The 24,477-nt window shown below is 39.3% G+C and overlaps 1 protein-coding gene across 14 annotated transcripts in view; it reads right to left on the bottom strand.

The window, feature by feature from the left end:
- The window catches only part of INPP4A (inositol polyphosphate-4-phosphatase type I A), a 131,096-nt gene that overhangs the window by 23,611 nt on the left and 83,008 nt on the right, over positions 1 to 24,477 (bottom strand). For 6 of the 14 annotated variants that reach the window (XM_055703341.1, XM_027813364.2, XM_055703342.1 and 3 more), the window contains 11 exons: positions 21,840 to 21,993; positions 20,776 to 20,866; positions 19,969 to 20,116; positions 16,274 to 16,404; positions 15,829 to 15,933; positions 14,907 to 15,015; positions 13,211 to 13,228; positions 10,455 to 10,638; positions 8,871 to 9,089; positions 7,443 to 7,719; positions 3,845 to 3,877 (listed from right to left, as the gene is read on the bottom strand). In XM_055703341.1, coding sequence (XP_055559316.1) covers positions 3,845 to 3,877; positions 7,443 to 7,719; positions 8,871 to 9,089; positions 10,455 to 10,638; positions 13,211 to 13,228; positions 14,907 to 15,015; positions 15,829 to 15,933; positions 16,274 to 16,404; positions 19,969 to 20,116; positions 20,776 to 20,866; positions 21,840 to 21,993 — 1,469 coding nt within the window. The remainder of the gene's footprint in view (positions 1 to 3,844; positions 3,878 to 7,442; positions 7,720 to 8,870; positions 9,090 to 10,454; positions 10,639 to 13,210; positions 13,229 to 14,906; positions 15,016 to 15,828; positions 15,934 to 16,273; positions 16,405 to 19,968; positions 20,117 to 20,775; positions 20,867 to 21,839; positions 21,994 to 24,477) is intronic. The other 8 variants (XM_055703347.1, XM_055703345.1, XM_055703349.1 and 5 more) reach the window with 8 other exon arrangements.

The raw sequence follows: 24,477 nt of genomic DNA, 5'->3' as shown, positions 1-24,477 counted from the left end.
GCCAGATCCTTGGAAGTAGTTTGGAGCTTGACTTCCACTGAAATACACGAGATATGTCCCAGAGGGACTCTGTTCAAGGTCCTATACAGGAAGCGCAGAAATGAAACTGGGTTGCCCAAGTTCTACTTTAGTACCTCAAACATCATGCCATTCCTTCTCCCTAGAAGATTGCTCTGCTTTAAAATGCTCCACAAGCTCAGCTTCTTTTCCTTCCTTCCTTTATCTTTCATCTTAATCAACCACCAATTTTAAAAAACCCATTTCCATAACTGTACGAAAAATTTTTCAGATGCAGAGAGAACAGATTTTGGTATAGCAATATAAAATGAAAATACAGTAGTGCCTTGGTTTTGCCCTCCTTAATACAAGGTTGAAACAGAAGAACACTTCACTTCTTAAAGGGAAGGACAATGTGTTTTATTTTTAAAAAGCACTGGAGCTCACAAACAGAACACACACAACCCCCAGCCTAGTTGGCTATAGGAACAAGGCAACGTACAGATCAGAACCTGCATGAATGGGGCACTTCAAGCCCCTGAAAGGAAGTTGTTTGGGATCTTGACTCAAAGGCAGGGCTACGAACTAGTGGTAATAAATGTTTCTTTGATAACGGGCCAAAGAAGGGAACTTTGGAAGTCTGCTGACAGAAAGATAACTGACAAGATTAACGGAACTATCATTTTTGCTTTTGTTCTATGTGGTAGATAGATAACCTAATAAACTACATAAAGGGGAAGTTCTTTGGCTCTGTTCCATTGGCATAAAAAAGAAAGCAGGAAACATCAAAAGACCAGCCAAGGTATTACAGCATGGCTTTTATATTCTATTAAGTATTTTCTCTCAAAATAAATCAGATGCCATAACATGGTCCTGTGAAAAGCTTAAAAGGCTTAAAACGCAAAACACAGATGATACTAACAGTATCTCTCTTACCCCATTTAAGAGCTTTTCCATAAACAAATGAGAATGAAAAAAAGAACTGAAAAGATCTGCCAGCACATCATCATCATCTCATTGCCTGGATATAAATACTTATATATAGTTATTAAATCAGTGGAGATATAGAACTTTAGTGTATCTGGCAGCACTTCATTTGAAAGATATGTTTAGCTGGGGTAATCACAAAGTAGACTGGTGGTATACCAGCTTGCCTGAAGATAAAGCAATTGTTAGATGCTTTTTTCCTCCCAACATTCACAAGTAATGCAGTGGCTCATCCAGGGTAATGAGCAAAAATCTGCTGTGCTGTGTCTTCTCTTGGTTTAAAATTTTGGCCATGAAAAAACAAACCCTTGTCAGCCTGCAAAATTATAAATGCTTTTTGCTACCTACTTCACAGAGGTGTCACCTACATTCTTTTCATTTTTTTAGTCAATGGTAGTTGCTATTAACCGTAAACAGGAATAAAAGGAATTGCACTCCCAGGCTCAAATCGGTTTGATTACCCTAACATTACACTGGCAGCATTTAAATAAATGTGAAAGGTCTCTAAATGTTCAATTTTCACCTGGATTTTCCTGTTCTTCTGTCTTCCCCTCACTAATTTTCCTAACAGAACTTTGTTACTGAAAGTATATTTTCTATCAAATGGCACCTTCAAACACCATGAGGCACCAATTTTAATATGAAAACTACTTTGAGCTCTGCTGTTATGTTCTATGAGATGATCAGAACATTTTAAACTTATTTTAGACTCCACTGGGCACATCCACAGGTAGGATGATTTGGTTTGGGGCCTGAAACAATGGAGATGCAACAAGTTGTTACAGATTTACAACAGCCAGAGACCTAGTCCAAGCTAGCTGTTGGTATGTCTGGGACAGAAATCCTGCTTTTTAATCAGAGGCTTCTAGTTCATGTTAAAAGTTATTCCATTTGAAAACCGGCATTGTTCAAATCAGCAGGATGCCAGTCATTTGTTCAGGTGCTTTATATTGTACATCAAGAGGCAAATCCTGCAGTCTCCACTCGGACAGCTGCAACTGAAATCTGGGTCATAAATAAGGGGCAGACTTGGCCCTGTAAGTCTCTGATATTCTTCTTATGACTGCTGCTGACCAAAGTCATACTTTAATGCAGGGGTCCTCAAACTATGGCCTGCGGGCCGGCCCCTGGTATTCACAGAACACCCCCCGCCGGGGGTTGGGGGGGAAACCAAGCAGCCGCAGATGCCTGCCTGCCGCTGCATCTGCGCGCCGGCCCCCGTTTAAAAAGTTTGAGGACCCCTGCTTTAATGTACACTTTGAAATGTGGCATTTTGAAAGGTGGAGGCAGGGAAGAGGGTCAGAGGGAGGAAGGGAGGGAAGGAGGGTTGGATGGAGAGGTGGAGGAAGGGAGGGATGCTGGGAAGGCCTATGAGTTCACGGAGTGGACCTTCTCTGACTACGCACTATTACTATTTTATAAAAGAAATAATGCCTTTTTAAGAGAACCTAATACAAAAAGCCTGTATAAATCAAGGATGTAGTGTCAGGTGGTAAAGGTTTTTGCTTTCCCCTAAGAGTCTCTCTTCTCCACAGCAATAAAAATATTATTATTATAATCGTCCTCCAGACCTTGAAAATATATTTTTAGTTTTTTTGTGTTTAAAAAAAAAAAACACCCTAGCATCCATAAATCAAAGTACTGGGTACCTGCAGTTGCCCTTGGTTTAATTTAGGGTTGCAAAGACTCAAGATCTCTGAAAAAGATATTTATTTATTAAAGTGGTAGCTGCTTTTCACCATTTATCACGTACCCTGATCCAGTAAAAGCACACAGTCATGTCACATTTGGTTTCAGAGGGAAGCAAGCACCGAGTGCTTCACTACACTGCACCTTCAGCCACTTAAGTTTAAGATGCAAGTCTGGAGTATATCTGGCTACCCAGCTGGGGTGACTTGATTGCTTTTAATTACTCCCATCGTATAAATAAATAAATAAATAACATTCATTTATGCACCATTCATATTTTGCAAAAACTGAAGTGATGTTCCAAGAATTAAAAACCTGTGGAGTCTTTCACTGATTAATAACATTTCCTCAGTGATAGAAGGAAACAGGGTGGACAGCTGAGAAGAATGTTAATATACTTTGTGAAGAGGAAAATCATACCTGCACTGGGGCTATATTTCCGATTGGTTTCACTAAACCCAGGAGCCCATGCTGTAACAGTTCAAAGACTGAACCTTCATTGAACTCAGGTTAAACTGTTCTCAGATGGGAGAAATTATAGCCATCTAGCTGGGAGAGAGTGCTATTACACAGGCATATTATTCAGACCTCGTAAATGCAACAGAAGTGTGCTGAAGGTCAAGGACAGAGGAAAGAAGACAAACAGTGGGATGAATCCCCTTAGATTCTGTATTCTGAAACATCAGACTTGCAGTGCCCAACACTGCTTGGTGTGTTGGTGTGTAGCCACAACAGAGATTTTCCATCATCCTTGTTGATTGCTCCATGTTCTGCTTATGACCCCATTCAGAAAGGCCAGCTCAACAGCACATATGAAATGGCATGTCTGAAATGTCCAAAATGTCAGGCTCCCATAGACTTCAATGACATTTGGAACAGGCCTTAAATCATTGTCACCTATGACAGTCTGCTAAAACACATCAACTGGAGAAACCAAAGAGACCATGAACAAGTGCTCTCCCATACCTGGGTATGAGGAGTTACCGGATACCTCCTCGCACTATTATTTAGGAAATAATAACTTCTCGATATGCTTAGGTAACTCACGTGATATTGCAGAGCACGACCATTTCAAAATGGTCAATCTTTACAGCGAGGCACTTGTTCAATTGTCAATTACAAACAAACCCCTGCAATTTTCAGAAGAAGCAGAAGCCATGAATGCACATACCTGGGGCAGATTCTTCCGGAGCAGGGCTGCAATCTGCACAGAAATGGAGGGGCAACATGCATGATTAGGGAGCAGCAACACAGTCTAAATATAAGCAACTCAAATGCTCAATGCCAGGGTTCTCAAACACCTCCACTGAGTGAAGAGGAGCTCAGCAGAGATACTCCTTTGCCTGCAGGCACCGAGGGCAGGGGCTGTCTCCTCCATTCCACTCTTTCTGATCAGAGGAACACCTGGATGAGGACTTGGAGGAAACCAGTACCTGCTAGCTCCAGGGCTCTCTGTGGATTACTAGCAAGTGCGCTGTCAATTCCCAGTGATCCACAGGGCACAATTTGAGAACCACTGGTTTAGTGCAATTATAGAATAAGCTGGCAGTAAAGGCTGCTAAACAGAACAGCAAAAGACTAGCAGTAAGTTCAATGCACTTAACAGAAAATTACATTAAGGCACCCACAACACTAAGAGTAATAAAGAAAGAGTACTCTGCTATCTTAGACAAATTTCTGTTATAAAATTTCTGAGATAGTTAACACAAGCATTAGATTGCATATTAAGGGCTGAAACCTCACCAGTGAAGCCTGTGAGTGTCCCACACTAACTTCAGTGGGAGGAACAAGCTGTCAGATGAAAATACACTACAGTGCAATGCAAACAGTAAAAAAAAATATATAAACTCTGTTAGAGCATGTCTTGCATTAATGAAAACTAGTTCATTAAGCTAACAGGATTTAAACTTCTGTTGTTTATATCCAGATTCACTAGTCAATGCATTATGAATTTGAAAATAACAACAAGAAATATAAAATTCAATTGTATGCATTAAAAAAATCAGCTAAGCTAGACAATCCGAGATAAAAAAAACTCTCTGTGAATTAAAACTCATCACATTCATTAAAGAAGCTATATGCCCCCATGTAATTTTAGTAATGAATACCTAAGCCTGTAACAAAAATAAATTTTAAAATAATTTCTTAAATCTCCCTTCTACTGTTTCAGGCAGTATCTTCTTTCACAAACATTCACTTCTAAAGAGATCCTCTAAAGTCCTTCAATAATATTCTACTGTCTCTCTTTTGCCAATTCTGGAAACAATTACTTTCAAAACAATTTCTAGCTGCTCTCTGCTCAGTGTCATTTACTCAAAACTCAGGATTACTAACAGAAAAAGTGTTAGTTCTTTGAATACATGACAAGGAAAAGCTTTAAAATGCTGTGATTCTGAACTTAGAGAAAGGATCTTCTGTGTCAATTATTCCCATGATCACTTGTGAAAAATGACAGTGAAAGGGAATTCATAGAATCATAACATAGTATGGGATGGAAGGCACCTTTAGAAGTCATCTACTCCAACCCCCCTGCAATGAGCAGGGACATCTTCAACTAGACCAGGTTGCTCAGAGCCCCATCCAGCCTGACCTTGAATGTTTCCAGGGATGGGGCATCTACCACCTGCCTGGGCAACCTGCTCCAGTGTTTCACCACACTCATTGTAAAAACTTTCCTCCTTACATCTAGTCAAAACCTACCCTCTTTCTGTTTAAAACCATTTAACAGGCCAAGGTCTGTGTGGAGTCGAAGAAAGTAACTCAATGGGAAAATTCCCACTGAATTCAGTAAGACCAGTTTTTTTCACAGTATTGAACCTGTCCCTCCGTCAAAAACATGGGCCATTACTTAGGAGCTACATCTGATGCTAATGTGATCAAAGTATTCAGCTTGCCCTGGCTTATAAGAAATTTCCCACGTGTAATTAAAATTGCTCATTACAACCTATAAACAGTGTTTGCACCAGATACCTGAGAAACAGGACTTCCTCTCCAGGATTTTTTAAGTTAAATTCACCCAACATTGGTTGACAGTCAGACTTCAGGTCTAGTCATTGCACTTAAGCAGCACTGGGAAATGAGGATGGGGCCAGGCTCTTTTCAGTGGTACCCAGCAAAAGGACAAGCAGCACTGGGCACAAACTGCAACACAGCAGGCTCCATCTGAATATGAGGAAAAGTATCTTGTATTTGAGGGTGAGAGCACTGGAGCAGGCTGCCCAGAGAGGTTGTGCAGTCTCCTTCTCTGGGGATACTCAAAACCCACCTGGATGCAACTCTGTGCAACCTGCTCCAGGTGAACCTACTTTAGCAGCCGTTTGAACTAGATGATCTTCAGAGGTCCCTTCCAACCCTGACCATTCTGTGATTCTGATTCTATGACTATTCCAAGATGCTTTCAGCATCAAAATGTCTTGGGAAAAGCTTCTGATATCACCCACCACAGATTTTTTCTGTTCTTTTTAATATTAAAAATCCACAATTTTACTCATTTTAATCATGTAGGTGCATTGAAGTTTACTGGTAAAATTTTCATGTAAACACATATAAAACTTTATCTAAACTATCTAGCAAATAAAAACATTAAAAGGTATCAAACTGGTAGAAGAAATGTAGTCAAAGATTAAGAGAGAACACATTCTCAAACAAGGACCAACTCTCTTATTCCTTTATAATACACAAAATGTCGGTCTAACTTACAAAAACGTGGCCATTTAAGATACTAAGCAAACCATAAGGAACATGTACAAAGCTACACAAAAATGTATTAACATTTAACTTTTTTCTTGCTTCCTTTTGCTAAGGTACTGCCTTCCACTGCAACATTAACAATGAGATGGACGTGAAGTCACAGACACACATAAAGGACAAAGGGCCACCAAATGATAAGACAGAACAGGAAGAAGGAAATGAAAACACAGATCAGTCTTTCTAGAATTTAGCTTAGCTACCTGCTCTATTAAGTGGCCAAATAATAGTGACCACATGTAAAGAATGTGAGAATAAGTCAAATAAGTATATATGTAAATGAAGTAATTCTGAAATTTAATGCACAACTGCAAAACTGTCAACCTAAACTGATAAGGATAACTTTCATTCACATGCTTATGGCGTTATGTTGGATTCGATTCAGCATCTACATTACCTCAGATTTTGATAGGATTATTCTGCTCAGAGGTTGCACTGCCAGTTCCTACCTTCCCACCACAAGAAGGCTAGCGGTGTGCCTCAGCACCACAGCTTTTGACAATTTGGTTTAAAACTTGCTTTAAACTCCAGTAGGTTCATCCAAGTTCAGGTCAATCTAATGGGACTGCCTGTCTGCTCTCCTATGCTTTGGCAGCCCAGCTGGGACCATTAGTGTTGCAGTAGTGCCTGTACTTCTCTCATGTTTTATTTCTCTTTTATACAGGCTCACTGTAATAAGCTTTGATTGCTGCAAAGAAGCTGAAGCCAACAGAAAAGCTACCAGAGGTGGTGTCTGACATATGCTAACCCAAACACCTGTTTTACCAGCTTAAAACACCCAGCGTCAAAACTAAATGCCACTGTTATCAATGGATTTGGCAATGATTTCAGTGGGATCAGGATTTCAAAATAAGTAATGAGCTTAGCAGCTCCCAGCATGCCACCAGCCCTTTCTGCCTGACAATCAGTGTTTAACACCACCACTGAACTAAAAACACATGGAAGGATGTAACGGAGGCTTAGGAATGATGCCAGCACACAGGAAGGGAGCAGCAATGAGAAGCAGTGTCTGGCATACGCACTTGTCTTTCTGAGAGAATGGCATGCACAGGATGGTGTGGATGAAGGTGGTGGTGAGGATGATGAAGATGGTGGTGAGGATGGTGAGGTCTCATTTAAATCTTCTGGATTTATCCAGTAGGCACGAGTGTCCCGATTACCTTTCTTACTAGTACAGCTGATGTCACACTGGAAAACATCTTCACAGCTGTCACTTTGCAAACGCTCCTTCTGGAGAAGTTTGTCCACTCTCTGTATAATACACTCCAGACTTTTGTCAACATTCAACCAAACTTTCTCCTTAAAAGAAAACATTTATTTCTCAATTTAAAAAGCGACACTGGGTAACAAATCCCTTGGCAATATGCTTCCTCCTGTGTTTCTAGTCACAATTCCTCTGTAAAGTTTCCTTTAGGCTATGTGGTTCTATTGGTGCACACACAAATTCTGGATATATAAACAATGTATCCCAGCATATCAACAATATGTAGCAGCACGACTTGCATGGTAAATTGCAAAACTATATTCCAAGCAAATTTGCTGAACAATTTTAAGTGCCCCTTCCTGCAATACTATTCCAATTTCCAGTTGGCACTATTGTTTTTTCTTGAAACTCATGTTAGACATAATAATTGCATACAATCACATGTATTTTTTCCTATATAACTCAGTGAATTACAGATAAAATCACTGCATTGTGTTACTATCTAAATAACTGAATTGGCTTTATTCAGATCTCATTACTGTGAGTCTTGACTGTAAGTCAAAGTACGCCAAAACAATCAAAATTAGCAAGGACTCACTTCCAAGATGAATCGGATCTCATTGCAAAATTGGTATTTCACAATATTAATAATTATTTTAATTAATGTCAACTAATTTTGAGATTTAATTAACTTCTGTTTATATTACACAATGACAGAATTTACACAGACCAGTTCTCATTTCAGCTGGCAGTGTGGTAAGGAAAATCATTTAAATACTTTGTGTAAACAGTTTTAAAATGCTGTTCATAAACAAAACAGAGATGGACTGCAAGTTCTAAAGATTTAGATGAGAATAAAAACCAGAAAGGCTGAATTGTATAGCTAACACACACAAAATATGCTTTATTTTGAGAAGTCTAAAAGCTCTTTGCAGTGCGGTCAGTTTTTTTACTTTAAAAGCCATTTACTTTCCCTTCGAACCAACTTCAGAAAAGTCATGCACCTACTGTCATGATTTCCGCTGTTTAGGAGACCCCAAAATATTTATTGAGGCCTGTTTGTATCCCTGTGCCAAGGAGCAACCGAGCATAGAACAGAGGAAACATCTTTGGTAGTTGACCAATAACTCCAAAATACTCATCCTATGCATATCCTGAGCTTATAAACAGAACTGATAAACAAAAGAACGCAGCAAACAAAAACTACAAAGAAGAAAATATTCATCACTCCATTATGCAAACATACCCATTCCTCTTCATGCCAATCCACCTGCAGAGAAGATCGGCTATTTCTTCCTGTCCATCTGGCCACAAGTGTATCTTGATCATTCCTCAGCATCACTTGCTCCCCTTCTCCAGAGGTTGGAGATGCTTTTGAAGCTATGTAGTCTGGCCTTGCAGCATTCAGTCCATGTATTGAATTTGCCAACAGCTTGCAGTCACAGACTGTGACAAGTTGCCGGGTCTAAAAAGCAATAACCCCCCCATGTTTTAACAGCTTTTTATTATTCTGTGCACAATTTATACTATATTCTTTTGCAGAAAGAAAAAAGAAGTAGTCGTATTCTGTAAAAGAAACTAACCATTGCTTAGGAGTCTCTAAGGTGCCTTTTAAAATAATGTTATGAATGGCCTTACAAAGCAACACAGGATACCAAAGCACAAATGGTTCATTTCGGAAGTCTGTACTACTATGTTAGCCTTGCAATTGTTGAAATTTTCACTAATAATTCTGCATTTTACCTTTATTTGCACTTCACTCTCCCACTGAACAAAAGCTTAGAACAATGTGAAGATATTTTTATACTTCACACAACAGCTGCCACACCAGAAACCATGCTTAACGTCCACCATCCTCTGAAATCATAACAAGACTTAAGAGGAGGGCTGAAGATACAACACACTAATCAAAGCAACTTGTTCCCTGTCTTATTTAGTGATGTTGTACTAAATGATTTCTGTAAGTTATGTGAATATGAAAAGTATCTGGCCTGTGTGTCTATTAAAAAGAAGAAAATAACAAACAAGCCCTTACTATGTTATATATATGCATCATCCAGCTGTAGAAAATCCCACAGATCAGTTATATATACTCTACTCATTTACAATGAATATTAAAATAAACAAGACATTTATATGGGGTCACATTATTTTTTGCACTCTACAAAGTTGTATGCCTATCTTCACTGGGACAATGTATGGCAAGCTGGTTGGCCATTACTGCCATTTACAACCTTCAGATCTGCTTCAGGGACAGAAAAGGTCAGTAAAACTGTATTTGTTTCTTTGTCCCTGTAAATAAGACTGCGTTCAGCTGTGGGTGCAGTCTCATTCCTGTTATCACCCATAGAGAAATAACTGATTCATATCACTATAATTCAAGCAAAGGCTGTGTCACTATTATTCCTTACTTCACCAGCAGAAAAATACATTACTGTTTCATTAACTTTTGCCTAGTGGCTGCTGCTTGACAGATGACTCAGAAGAACATTAAAAAAACCACAGGTGGTTATGGAGAAAAAGTTGTAAAAGAAAGTGGAGAATGCATATTTCTGGAATATGATGAATGAATAGAGGGAACCAGAGGACATTGCTCTCTACTGCGCTCAAGAGCAGGTGAAGGGAAGAGTGTGAGAAGTAGGAGACAACCTAAATAAAAAGCAGCAAATTTTAAAGGCCAGTCTGATTTTGCTTTTTCTTTAAGACTGTACATGTTACAATACACTACTGAACAAGGTAAAATAAATGTTTCAAAAAAACCTGCTGAAGATGGAGACAGAGAAAAAAATCTCACACTGTACTTCTGTGTGGAAACGTATTACTCTCTTACCTTGTCTGCTAGGATGGCAAGTGTTCTTTCCAGGCCATTAGCTGATCTATCCTTGGCAGCTCTTGAGAGCCTTTCTGCATAGTAACTGACTTGCGTTTTCAGGGTGTTGATTTGTGCAATAATTTCCTTTGCTCTAACAATGTCCTGTGGGATGTATATTATAGACTGGGAACTTGTGGAAGTGCTGAAAAAGAAAGACTGGTTTTAGGGGGCAAACTGATCTAGAGGTACACACGTAACAGTGGCATGCTGGGGAATTAACGGCACACAACAAGATTTTACCTAAGCTAGCAGTCAACACTGAAAGGCCAGTGGGCAATTGCACAGCAGGAACATGATCCTAGAGCCTTCTCTGCCTTTAGCTGAAAGCATTCGATTGCAGATTTGCCCTTATGCCAAAGAGCTGTGGGCAGAGCTTGTATACCAGAGGGACACTTTTGCTGAGGAGAACGTGGGTGATTTTACCATCCAATACAGAACCACTGTTTTCAGAGACAGCCTACCCCACTCTCCCTCTCCTTACAACACAGACACTTCACTGAGGTCAGGTTTACAACCCTGTTTTACCACATAGCTACTAGCTCCACGAAAAGAAAATTTGCACTCCTAATACAGAAATGCCACTCAGATCCATAATGCAAACACTGTGGTATTAACAAAGAATCCTCCTGCTCACACATCCTTTCCTCTATTGTGGGCCTGAGTCAAGTTACACCAGCAAAAACAATCTTATGATATATAAAACCCAAAGTGTATCTCCAAGCTAATCCATGGACTCTGTCCTTGGTGTAGCTTTTGTTAGCACATGCTTACTAGACTGAACTAGGGACAGGATACAACTGTCCCTACTATAAACTCAGCTGTAACAATATAAAGCAATACCAAATTTGGCCTTTTCCAAGCAGTAAGTGAAATAAACTATACCAATGAAACATCTTTATATTGTGATACTGCAGCTCCTTTAAGACTGCTTACTTGGCAGTGGAGTAGAACAGTTTATGTCCTCTAAGCTTAGATGTTTACAGCAGTTGCTTCTCCAGTCCAAGACAGACGCCTGGACTCCCTCTGTAACTGCTGGGGAGAGAACAGCACTTCTGAAGGGGGACTTAATCCTATCTGAGAAGCTGTTCATAAAAGCTGCCTTTTAGCTTAGAAAATTACTTTAAGCTGAAGTTGTGCTCTTAGTTAACTATTTGGAACCAATCCACTACTACCTCGTTTGCCAGGCAATTTGCTGTTTACTTCCTCCCAGTAGTAAAGCTATGCAAAGGCCAGGCCTTTACATCAGCTCCAGCTGTGACAAGTGTGATGTCCATTCATAATGTGGCATCAAGCATGAGGTGACACCAATTCTGTATCATCTTATTTTTTTTTCCCAGTCATGAATGGCTTCAGCATAGGAACAGCACAGAAATATCTACTGTTTACACCAATCTCAGCACTGTTCAATGGGAACAGCTACGCTGAGAGACTACACAGAGAGGAGTTTCTTTTCCAGTCAGTTACCTCAGATCACAACATCCAAGGAGTGTGAATTCCTCTGCTACCCCTAGAGCAATGCTGTTAATTTCTGCAGCGTATCTGTGAGGTAAGACAGGAGGGTTGAGTGGGGCATGCTTTAAAATCATTGCCACAAATAACGATTCTTGTCTCTTAACCAATATTAAGGCAAGTCCCAGTGTCTGTCTGAGCTCCCTTACAAGAGAAGATGGGGGACTTGTTTTCAAAGGATATAATGTAGAAGTGATTCTTGAAAGAGTTTCCTTATCTGTGTCCCTCTGGTCACCCACCCATGTGGAGCAGAGAACAACCACCCCCCACTACTGCTACACCATATAGCAAATTAATCTCAGCTTTTAGGACTTTCCCTGTACATGATTTGTGCTCTCTATTGACTGGTGATGTTAGTGACAATTCCTCTGAGCAATTTCTTTCCACGACAGTGTGGTTAACATGCATAAAGACATATTTGGCAGGAAAGGCCATGCAGCATATTGAGATCTGATTTAGAATTATTACATTTTTAATCACAAACATTTGCTGGGATGATCAGGGGGAAAATTTATGGTGTAAAGTTCACATATATTTACTTTCCAACCTGCAATTGCTTTTTCAAATGAACAGCTCTCATTGTACTATATCAGCAAACCATAACACAGCCTTAAACTCTCAGTGAATTAAGGTTCAACCTTTAATATGAGTAATTCAGAGCAGAACTTCCGCACTGCTGAACCATTAAGTAATGTTCCCTTTTCATAGCACTGAACACCACAACATGGAGAAAAATAAACAAAAGTTAACTGAAAAATTTTAAATGAAGACATGGGTTACAAAAATATAAACCATGCCTAATCTATCACCATAAAGATTTAAAAATACATCGTTATCTTAATTATCTTCCATCTCTGGCAGAAAGTTTCTTTCTCCAGACAGTTTTCTCTCAAAATAACAGAGAAAAAGATGTAAAATTCTTGTGTTATGAACTTCAGCTTTCTAACTTATGATCTGAGAGCTCCAGGCAACTAGCTGTTCATTACAAACAAACATTGCAGATGAAATAACATTCATTCACACATCATGTTCTACAAAGCAGCTACAATTACTTAGGGCACAATTAGGGATGCCACGACGCATGACATTAAAAAGCCCTGCACACTTTAAAACACACCAGATCTTTGCCAAAGAAAAGGAGGAAAATAAAACAACCCAAAGAACAGAAACCCTCTCTACAGAGCTATCAGAAACAGAAAACTCACCAACACTCCTCATAACTGCTAAAAAAACAAAAAAACCAAAATAAAATTAGCAGATTGTTAGCAAATACCAAAAGCAGAAAAGAAAACAAAGGATGTTTGGGGAAATAACTGATCTGAGTCATTTTTTCAACAAAGCAGGTACATAATGATTAAACTTGTAAGCAAAAACCCACAGATTGCCAGATGCCCATGTGTTGTTCTGGGGAAAGGTGGATGCACCAAGCACAGTTTTACCAATGAAAGGAGGAAGAACTGAATGATACTCTGTAACACTGAAACTGAGGCGATGGATCTCAGTTCTACTATACTGGTTTTTATGATAACATAGAAACACTTAAAGGAAAGTTATTCTTCCAAATGTTGAACCTGCAGTTTTTATGGACCCAGAAGGAACAGTTCTGTAAAGCTTTGAGGAAAAGTACTGGACAGAGATTAAGCTTTCTCGTCAGCTTAATTATTGGCAGGTGGGGGGAGCTGGGAAAAGATGACACAGGAACTTAAGATATTTCAGGAGTAAGGCCCACTTCAGTAGCTAAGCTGATAGAAGGAGATTATCTCAGAAAGCAACACTGGTATTAAAAGAACAGGAAGGGCAAGCCTAGCATACCAGTGTTTCCAGGTTTACAGTTTCCTCTAGTCCCATTCTTGTGCAGTCTGTAAGTCAGGAATAATTACACTAGGCATACTTTTGTACCAATCTTTTCATCAGTACACATCTGATGTTGATGCTGGTATTCACTTGTCCACTGACAAAATTAATTCTGCAGTTGGCAGAGCATTGCTCCCGCGTCACTCCCTCCTCCCATCAGCTACAAATCCTACAAAACCTTTCTTTGGAAGGGCATTATTGAGGTCTCTCCTTTTCCCTGGCTACAATGACTCCTTGTCCTGCTGCTCTCATTGTCCTTAAATTCTCCATACTGCAGCAGAAGTAACGCAAACCCAGACAACATCATCTCTTCCTTGGAAGCTGGAGTCAGTACCATGCAGGTCTCTCCTTTTAGCATATGTGACCTTCCCAATTTCTGCCCCTTCCTCTAGTACACACGGTTGCACTTCCAGAGAGGTCACTAGACGGTCCTTGACAGGACTGTGGAGGTCAAGCAGCCTGCCTGCACAGCAGAGTGAGGCCGGATTCAGAAGCCTGATCTGTGCATAAACCTGTAGGTAGTGCAGAAGAGCCTCCAGCAACAGTCCCAGAACTAAACCAAATTTGTCAACAAGGAATTTGCCTATCAAGCACAGCTGTTGTGTACTTAAGAGAGTTCAGCAATAGGACCCCAAAGCTATGAGAGAGGTGAAAGTCTCCCAAAAATAATGGGTTGAAAGCATGACGCAGTGCAGCTGAGAAGGTTCTACAGACGAATTTTCTAATCCACAGTTAGGCAGAACATAAACTCAACACCCAAAATACCTAAACTAAATGAATGAACAAGTATTCAGGAAAACAAAAGATTTCACTGAAAAGACTATTAGAAAGGACCCATCAGTAAACACATGAGATATGGTAATATACAGGAGAAACTTTTTTTTCCCTTTCCTTCTTTGGAAAAAAGCATGGAATAGTCTTCACATTGTATAGTAGAACTACTGAATGAAGTGCAACAAAAACATAGAATGGAGGGATTGTCCAAATCATCGAGCATAGACCAGGAGGAAAAGGCACAATAACAGCTGACACAACATTTCTACTTACTGTTTCTTTGCCTCTTCAAATTTATGCAGCTTTTTCCGCAAGCCACCCGATTTAAAGCCTTGACAATGAGCTGCTGGTGCTCCTATGGTGACTATGTCGTAGTTTTGATCTGGGATGGACAAAAAGGACTTACAAATGAAAGCCTGTCATCTTTAATGTGGACAAACAATCGTGAAAATTCAAAAACAACTCAAAGTAATTTTTGTAAAACTCTGTGCCAGTGTTTTGAAGGTCATAGAAAAGAATTTGTTTAGAGGTCTGGGAACTCCATCAAATACTTTTGTGGTGAAAGATCCATACGTGAATGCATGTTCTCTGTTTCTTAATCTGGAAGACTGACAGTGAAAAAGAAGCCTTGAACATTGGTCTTTATGTAAAACCTGTCATTACAGGAATCCCTCACATGGATACATGGGATGAGTGTGCGTCCATGGTTAGTGGGAATTACTATTAAAAGAAGGGAAAACCTAGGTTATTTATGAAGAAACAAGCCTGATGTGAACAAACTGTTGTGATTTTGCATAACCACACACGATGGTTCCAGAGAAAAAGCACACAAACTTAGCAACAAACAATGGTCAGAACCTTTGCTATTCTGCTACAATTCAAAATGACTGAAAGGGATATAGCAGCTTAATCCAATGTATTTCCTAATACAAGGGCTGACTTGTGTCACCTAGGGTACGATGAAGTCCAGAACTTAGTTTTGCCACCTGCAGACTAGCAATAATTACACTTACACCTCTTCTTTTGTAAACAGATTTAGAATCTGAGGATAGAAGGTGCTACAAAAATGCTAAGTAGCACTAGTACTACAGAGCAGTAGTTTGTAAAAACTTGGCTATATGGTTGAGGATGGAAATCAAAAAATGGAGGCAAAGGTAACAAAATAAGGTGAAGAAAGAGAGAAAGAAACAAATACCTGATCCTCCATCATCCTGGACTCTCATTCTCTGTATATGTAAATTCGTAGGAACAAATTCCAATTTTTTATCAGCTTTCAAGCTACTGGCTTTAAATGAAGGACCTGAGAAATGCAGGAGAAAAGCAAGCATAAAAACCCTCTGCTTCTGCTTATGCTAAAACATTCAAGTGACTTCATTCATCATTTGCTATGTGCTGAAAGTAAAGCAGAGAAAAGAAGAAGATATATCTTTCTGTTACTGTTTGTAATTGTTCTCTACTGTCAGGGTAAAATAAGAGCATGAATGAAGCAAATATTGCCAGATCATTAGCAAGCTCACAATAAAGAAATCTAACAACAGTATTTTTTACTCATCAAACTAAAAAATTCTGGGTTCCCAATTTCAGAGAAGCATTAATAATCATGGTTGAGAATTACCATGTTATTATGAAAAAGAAATCACCTTTATACTGGTGCAGGTCAGTTAGGTTTTCCTGATAAGTTAAAATAATTGTTTGGTATTGTGTAACTATTTGTCGACGAAGGCTTTCCCAACAAGGAGACAATTCTCCCAGTTCTTCTAGTTCACATACCCTAGGGGAAGAAGAAGAAAAAAAGAAAGAAAAAAAAGGAAAAAAGAGGTATTTAGCTCCATTGTTCACTTGACCAAGAGTAAGTTTCACATTGTACCAACACAGCACCATCCTCAGCTGACACATTCTCAACTCACTCTGGTCTAACCTGCTCACCAGATGGAATCCTTCCAAACATATGTCCCAAAGCACAGCTGTTGAGCTCTGCTCCAAGGTACACAGGTTCACCACAGGCAGAATACACTGTGTTCCCCCCAGGAGCCTCAGGTGTTGGTCAAAACCAAAGCTTCCCACCTTTCTCCAGGAGCTGTCAAACTATATGATGTTTTGCAAATGACGGGTACTGTCATAACATCAGGTGACTTGGGACAATGAGGACCTTTTTAGTCCACTCCACTGAACTTCAGTGGCTCTCAAAACAGAACTGTGACAGAAGTCAGGTGGGACAGTAGCACCTATCAGACATCAGGTACAAGGAGTATCTGCGCTAGCCAGGTATCTACACAACAGTCTTCAAGGCCAGGCAGGGAAGGCCTAAGAAGTGTAAGCATTATTAAGGGTTTGGAGAGACAAAATATGAGCCAACAAAACCTTCATCTAAGATTCAGGATTTTAGGCACCCAAGTTCCACTGTAGGTATACTAAAGGATGACTGGATACCCGTAGATAAGAACAGGAAAACCCCTGGCTTTCCCATTGCACCATGACTGCCAGGTGTTCAGTCACACATGGCAATCCTGTGTTACATACTGCTTCCCTACAGCACTACTGAGAAAGTATTCAGCGTATTCCATGTCATGCTTGCATTACTGTTTTCTTGGGTTAAGGTATTATTTGGAAGAAAGGAAGAAAGATAAAATAAACGAGTCAACAGCAGATCCAAGTTAGCAGCATATTACTCCAGAAAAAGTAGCACAATCATCTGCCAAAAGGATCCGGCAGTTCTTTTTGCAGTTCTCTCAATATCCCTCATCCTTAGTTTTAATCAATTGTCTGCATATCATTTAAGCATTTCACAGAACAATTCTCACTCCACAGTATTTAGGATGTTATCAAAAGGAAGCAAATTTCCCAGAAAAAACATCAGATTGACTTGCCGATAGGTAACAGTGTAAACTGTATTTATCAGTGACTTGGAAAAAGACACTTTTGGTTCCATCTTGTAAAACTGCTTCTGTATAAGATGCTATTACAACTACCTTGTCAAACTCCCTGCTCAAAACTAGCCATGCATCTGAGCCCAGGTCTTCCTGAAGTAAATTCACAGCTTAATACTTAAACACTTTTTTGTCCCATAGGCTAAGACAGCAGGGGATGCACATGCCATAAATAACTAGGTAGTCAAAATATCCCTTCAGTTATATGTTTCCTTTCAAAGAGCTCTGGCCCAGAAGTGCTTTATGTAAGAGCCAGCATCTGTGATTATCCAAGGACATTTTAAAAGTCACCAGGATGTAAAGACAGAAGCAGCTGTGCTTCTGTAGCTGTCTGGCATTCCTCTGGGCTGCAGCCCAGAGGACAGAGAAGAGAGCACTTGGCAAATCTGAGAGATCCTATGAATACAAACTGTGACTGTGGATGTCATTGAGGGACACCTCAGCTGAACAGAAAGAAGGGATTCTTTCTCACTAACTACACAGAAGTTGTATTACCTTTGAGCCACACAATTCAGAGCATACAAAGTTGTACTAGTAATCACCTGGGCTGTTATTAGCCCCTAACTGTATACAGTATGTAGCAATTGATCTCTGCATGATTTTAGCAAGAGCCTCTGAACAGTCACATTGAAGTTTCTTAAGATGTTAGCCGTGCACTGTCCACAGTCTTAGAGAAAGCCACATCTTTTTTTCCCCATTCACCCTAAATTCTCCTCTTATTATCTCCAAGTCCTTAAACTACATCCATCACAGATGGCATTTTATGGGTAAGCTTGCCACCTCTTTAAATTAGGATGGCTGTACCTCATAATAAATAGGTGCTTTTAAATGTATGTGAGGAAAGCTGTAGAGAAAAAAAGATATAAAATAAACAGTGAATAAATGAGGTCTAAATGCAAAACGGCATATCCCAAGCCCCCTCCATCAAGGTTGCAGCAGGACAGCTAGGCAAGATAACAGCATTCACTCTTTAGAATCTAGGATCTGACTACTCCTACTAAGTGCATGTCACTAAAAAACCCCACAATTCAACAGCAGAAAAAAATATAAAATAAACCAATGTGAACTTTGGAAACCCAGTCATGTCATACATTAGTTTTTTCATACATAATAAACAGTCACCACTATCTTTCTGCAAGAATTTATCATTTTTGCAAAATATGACTATACCTCAAAAACCGTAGACTACTTCTGCCTGCTCATATGGATTAACACTATTTCACAATATCGCAAAGGAATTTAATTGTATTAATATAGGGTAATGAGAGCACTAGTTTTATTTTTAATTAAGGTCAGGCTCAGTTAGGTCTCTAGGAGGGGATTCAAATACAGCCAAACTAAAAAACCAGTTCTCAAAAATGCAGCTAAAAATTCTTTTACCATCCTAATCTTGGCTTTTATAAAGAATACATAAACTATTATGTTTGCAAATCACAGCCTACAAATGTAGGGAAGTAAAACTCATAACTGAATACATTGCCTGGAAGAGAGTTAATTGCTTCAAGAAGAAGCAAATTCAGAATAAACCTATAAAATGTTTAACAGATTTCCTTCTCCCTCCCACCTCCTAAAATGAGAAAAAGTCATTACTGTCCTACAGTGTCTCATTTTAGTTGGTTTTATTCTGTTTGTTTTCCATTCAAAACTACTCTTCTGACTCTCAACGCCATCTCTTAATTCACTGAGTCAATCTATCATCTTGTTATCTATCTTTGCTTTGCTTATATAGCACAGAAGTCAAATGACTTTTTCAAAGGGATCAGGTTTTTTCTTCTTTGTCTGCTACTCTAATTACTCATTCCACTTAGCTGGTGTCTGTGTTGTCTCTGTTCCCTTCTCAAAATTCTTAGCAGCTGGAGTTGTTACTCTTTCGTTTACACTGTCTCATCTATCCAGACTTCTCCCCACCTATGAAACACTGAGATATGTTTTATTTTTAATTCAACTTCACTTTTCTCTTTATATTAATATAAACTATGTTTCAAAACCAGAATGTATTGAAGTATATGCATTATTATATAAAAAAAGAGATCATGTATTCCAATGTGGTGGTCTTAATACAGTCACATGACTATGGAATAATATATTTTGTGGCCTTATCAACACTTTCACGAGAGGAACAGATAACCCGTAAGTGCAACTAACTGCAGTATTATCCCAAGTGTTCACTATGCCAACAGTTCTCTCCCATCAACACCTCTGTATGTTCACTTTACCATATACTCAAGTCCAAATTCTATACTCTGACACGAGATTGTGTTCGCTGTAACTGTACAGTCAGCAAATTGCTGCTTTTACTATTTTTTCTTCAGCGCCCTCTGTGCATTAACACACATGTATTCCTTGGAAACTCGGTAACAGCCATATCACTGCTGTATTACTGCACATGTAAACTGGCCCAAACTCACCTTGCTGCATCTTCTTCTAGAAGAAGCTTCACAAATTGCCTAGGGATGTGCAGCGAAAGGACACTCTCGGCCATCTGCTCCAAGATTCTCAAGTGGTTTCCATCAGTGGTTGGGAAGCGATACATTCGGCAAATGGCACCACCAAATACTAAAGAATTAAAATCATGCTATTTGAGCACAGGGTTTGAATTAAAAGTGTACAGTCTCTCCTTTTTTAAAGTAAATGGCTTTGGTTCACTAATGAGCTGTAACATACTGCTGTAAAGATCTGGTTTACCCATGCATCAGTCTAAGCTTTTCTAAACATGGTCATTCTGCAATGCCCATTCTTCTGCATGTCTGCAGGAAAAGCCCCCCAAAACACTGGTAAGGAAATGAAACACATATGCAAATTTTGACATAAGTTGGAGTTTTTTTATGTACTGTGCATCTTCCTCTCAAGCAATCGTTTGCTGGAAAACTAACCTTTCTTCAAGATTTTTTCTTTTTTTAAAAAGCAGCTGCTTTCCTCCGTCCTTCCCCTCCTCTCAACGATTGCTTAGGAACAGACTAGCCAACTGCATGCAGAATTTTATACTACAGTCAACTTAAGTGACAAAAGTTTGCTTCTGCTGTTTTTACTATACAAAGTAGTGTAGATGATAAAATAATTTATTCCTGTATGACCCTCAAAGAGCTGCTCAATCAGCTGCCTGCTCCTATTCAAATGAAACATCTGTTTAAATGCCCTGGGGCCAGAGGCAGACAGCAAGAGATTAGCTTTTTCTGATGCCTAAAGCTTACATGTTACTGCCCACAGCAGCTTACCAGATTTCAGTAGTGCATCTTTCCGTAATGAAGCATATTTGGATCTGATTCCTAAGGATTCTGTTAAACTTTCATCAACTGGCAACACAGTCTAAACAAAAACAAAGAACAGTAATAGTAAAGAATAAAACCTCAGTGCTAGGGCAATATGCAGCGACGACCCCATTACACAGACTTGAAAGGAATATTCACACAACCATGGTTAAAATAAATATTTCAAGTATGTTTACTGTGGACAAAAAATATTGCAGGCTGAAAAAATAAATTCACTTAAACCCTTCAATCTAAGCATTCCTATTTACTTCCACCACACAGTTCCAAATGCCATAAAAATTTTCATCCAGCCTTTCAACTACTTTATGCTAGCACAGCTCCAGAGTCCTTAAAGGTACTGCACCGATATGTGGCAGCTACAGGTCTGGCCGGATACAAGGCGATACTAATCCACATTGTGACTGTGATACACAGACTGTAATTATCACCAGGACATTAAGGACACAAGGTTTACAGAAATAAACATATGCCTAGGCTGAGAAAGTACTATAAATATCTGCTCTCAGACAAATACTAGGGGATCAGAACAAGACAAAATAATGCAGTATTCAAGTAACCTGTTCAGTTTATCAAAATCTTTTAAGTTGCCTGTGAAGATTCTGGAAATTCTCCGAGCATCCCCATTACAGCTTTGCTTAATGCCACCTTCCAATTCACAATGCGAACTGGAATACCACATCTTTGTAGAACTGGTGATTGATGCACCAAGTGCACCAACATATGGCACTGCAAGCCTATTCAGATGAAGGGCATGAGCACCTGAAGTGAAAACTTACTCTAAATTAAAATCTTTGCCAAGACTTTTAACGCCAAATGTAAGCACCTAGAGCTCTGCAAAATACAAAGCTGCTTCATCACCGTTAGGCTGCTCTTTACTGTATTTTAAAATTGTAAAGCACTACTAAATAGCAAGATAAACAGGAAAGCTAACAGCAGATATCAACCAATCTTATATCAATGCTGGCAATGAATCTGCATTTTTCTGAATTTGATACAATGCTCATACTCACCCTTCCATTAATTGTATCGGGTGACCTTGTCACCGGGGGCCTTTGGTCAGTTTTCTCCTCCATTTGCCATCCAATAACTGTAATGTTACCTACACGGTCACTTTCAGCCGACCTGCAACAAACACTCTGCGTTGAGATTTTTTTGGAGGTGGACCTGTTTATCAACAAGGGAACACTTATAAAAGGGTATTAATCTTCAAAATTAATGAACATTGTAAATAAGAAGCTTTTCAACTTCATTTTGCATATTTTTATAATGCGTTATTCCAACAGGAAAAAGCTTCCCTCATTCTGCAAGGATGATGTACAGACCTCCTAATGAAGGCAAACTAAAACCATGCATGTATTTCAATACTTACGTAAAAGGAGAAAGAGTTTAGATTTTACAGTTAGTCTGTTGCAGGCAAAAGCAGCTTAAATTGTGAACAGGAAGCAGATAATGGGCTGCATCTGCACATGTGTATGTATATGCCCGTGCCTGTGAATGTCTGAAACCAAACTTTTTAACCTTCAGTCAGAAGACTGCTACTTGCTAGCTGCAACTGGAAAATTTTGATAATATGTGGACTAAATTGAAGTAGCACATCCCAAATCTTCCCCTTAATAGAGAAGTCGGCCAAGGCCACCAGTTAGGAGGCCATTCACATCTTGTGTTTCTGCAGATAAGACTATTCAGTCTGGGAAAACTGGGAGCCTGACATTGCAGGAAGAAAAGCTCATGCTAAAAAGAAGGATCCTGAAAAGAAATGGTCTAGGGAAGAAGGTGAAGATTGTTAATGGAAAAAAGGTCCCTGAGGTGGAGGACGATCCTGGAGATCAGGGAGCTGCATGGAAACAAATACCAGAGATCCCCAGGGATCTGGCCACTAACAGCTAAGGAGCCACACAGCAGTAACTGACACAACATTCTGTCTCACCTTCCCAGACCTAGCAGCTGTCTCCTTGCTGGGGAGGGAAGCTGACACCATATGAACACATGACTGATGGGCGAGTGAGTGAGTGAGTCAGAGACAGAAGAATCAGGTGGGGTAAAAGCTCTGATCTTGCTGGTTTTAAAATACATACCAATATCCAGATCTACCACAGCTATCATTTATTCTGTCTCACCCATGACACACAGTAATTTTGACAAAGACTTTTATGTTATTATTTTAAGATAGATTCTAAACAGTATTTTAAGATTGTTGTTTACATGTAAAAATACGCTGGAACAACTAAGACAAAAAAAAATGTCTCTGGAACAGACAATACTGGGGAGACAAAAGAAATAAGCACACAGGATGACTACAAGAAAAGATTTAAAGTATCCAAATCATGCAGCATGTTTATAGACATTGCTCAGCATTCAGCTTATACATCCAAGGGATAACATGACAATGAGAAGTCAGTCAAGGCTTATGTTAAGCCCTATAATCAATCAATGCATGTATTCACACATGATTCTTTGATAATCAGAATATAGCTTATATCAAAACAAGAGTTTAATGAAGTCTACTTTCAACATAGAAAGAATGAATGGATAAACCTAACAGAATAACCATGTCTAACGCAAAACCACGAAACTCCTGCCATCACATTCCTCCTCTTTCTTCATCTCCCTCAAAACACCCTCATCTTCACACATACAAGAAATCAGAATATTTTATCCACCATCAATGTCATATTTTGGTGCCTTTTCTGACTCAATTCCCTCATTTGCTCCCTCCTGCTAAATCAAGTCAATTTTTTATTCACAACACATTGTGGAAAAGCTGAAAACCTTACCCATCTATTCTCTTAACATGAAAAGCTTTGCCCGTGTTTTGTTAGTTGTATCTGGGCTAAGAAATTTCCACAAGTTTATCAGCCACTGTTTCTAGTGCTGATTATACCGATACTACCAGCACCATCTTCCTCAGTTCCTCTGATTATGCTTCCCCCTCCAACTGACCTCCCCTTGCCTTCTCGTGACAAGGATGTCTGTCCTACTTTCAACAGAGACTACTTCAGTTACACGTAAGAGCTCTCTTTATTTAATCTCACGTTGCTTTCTTCATTCTTTTCCAACACTCTGCTTTGTCCCACACTGGCTTTCAAGACTGTGGTTTGATTCCAATGACTAGAACTATTACCTTAAGGATCTGTATTAGACTCACACCCTATTTTTCATCCCCTCCTGAGTCACGTTCCTTCCATGAAAGTTTCCAATAAGAATTAAAGTAGCAAATCATATCAATCTATGTTGCTTAGTATGACTCCTCCTTTTCCTAGTGCATTATATTGATAAATATACTGTTTAGCAACATATACACAATTTAGCAGCAGGTAGGTGTTGAAATATTAAATAGAACCTAGATTTATCTAAGCCAAGGTATTCCAAACTGCTAAGATAATCCTCTGTTTCAATGGGTTTCATTCTCCCCATCACAGGCTCTTTATACATCAGCACAGTTAAAAATACTCTATTTTGCCACACTTCACAGACACATATACTGAGGTGATAGGATGAAATGCACAAAAATGACATTGGTCTTGACAATACTTTCTTGACTTGCAGAACTAGAACCAATGTCTAACAGTATTCACCACATCGGAAAGGTCTTGTTCTACATGTTTTAATTATCATGCAATATAAAATTCCTTAATACTGGCCTGGAAC

The sequence above is a fragment of the Falco cherrug genome, chromosome 2 (assembly GCF_023634085.1).
Source record: "Falco cherrug isolate bFalChe1 chromosome 2, bFalChe1.pri, whole genome shotgun sequence".
Taxonomy (NCBI): Eukaryota; Metazoa; Chordata; class Aves; order Falconiformes; family Falconidae; genus Falco; species Falco cherrug.
The sequence above is the reverse complement of the archived record's forward strand: the minus strand, read 5'-3'. Positions and strand labels throughout refer to the sequence as shown.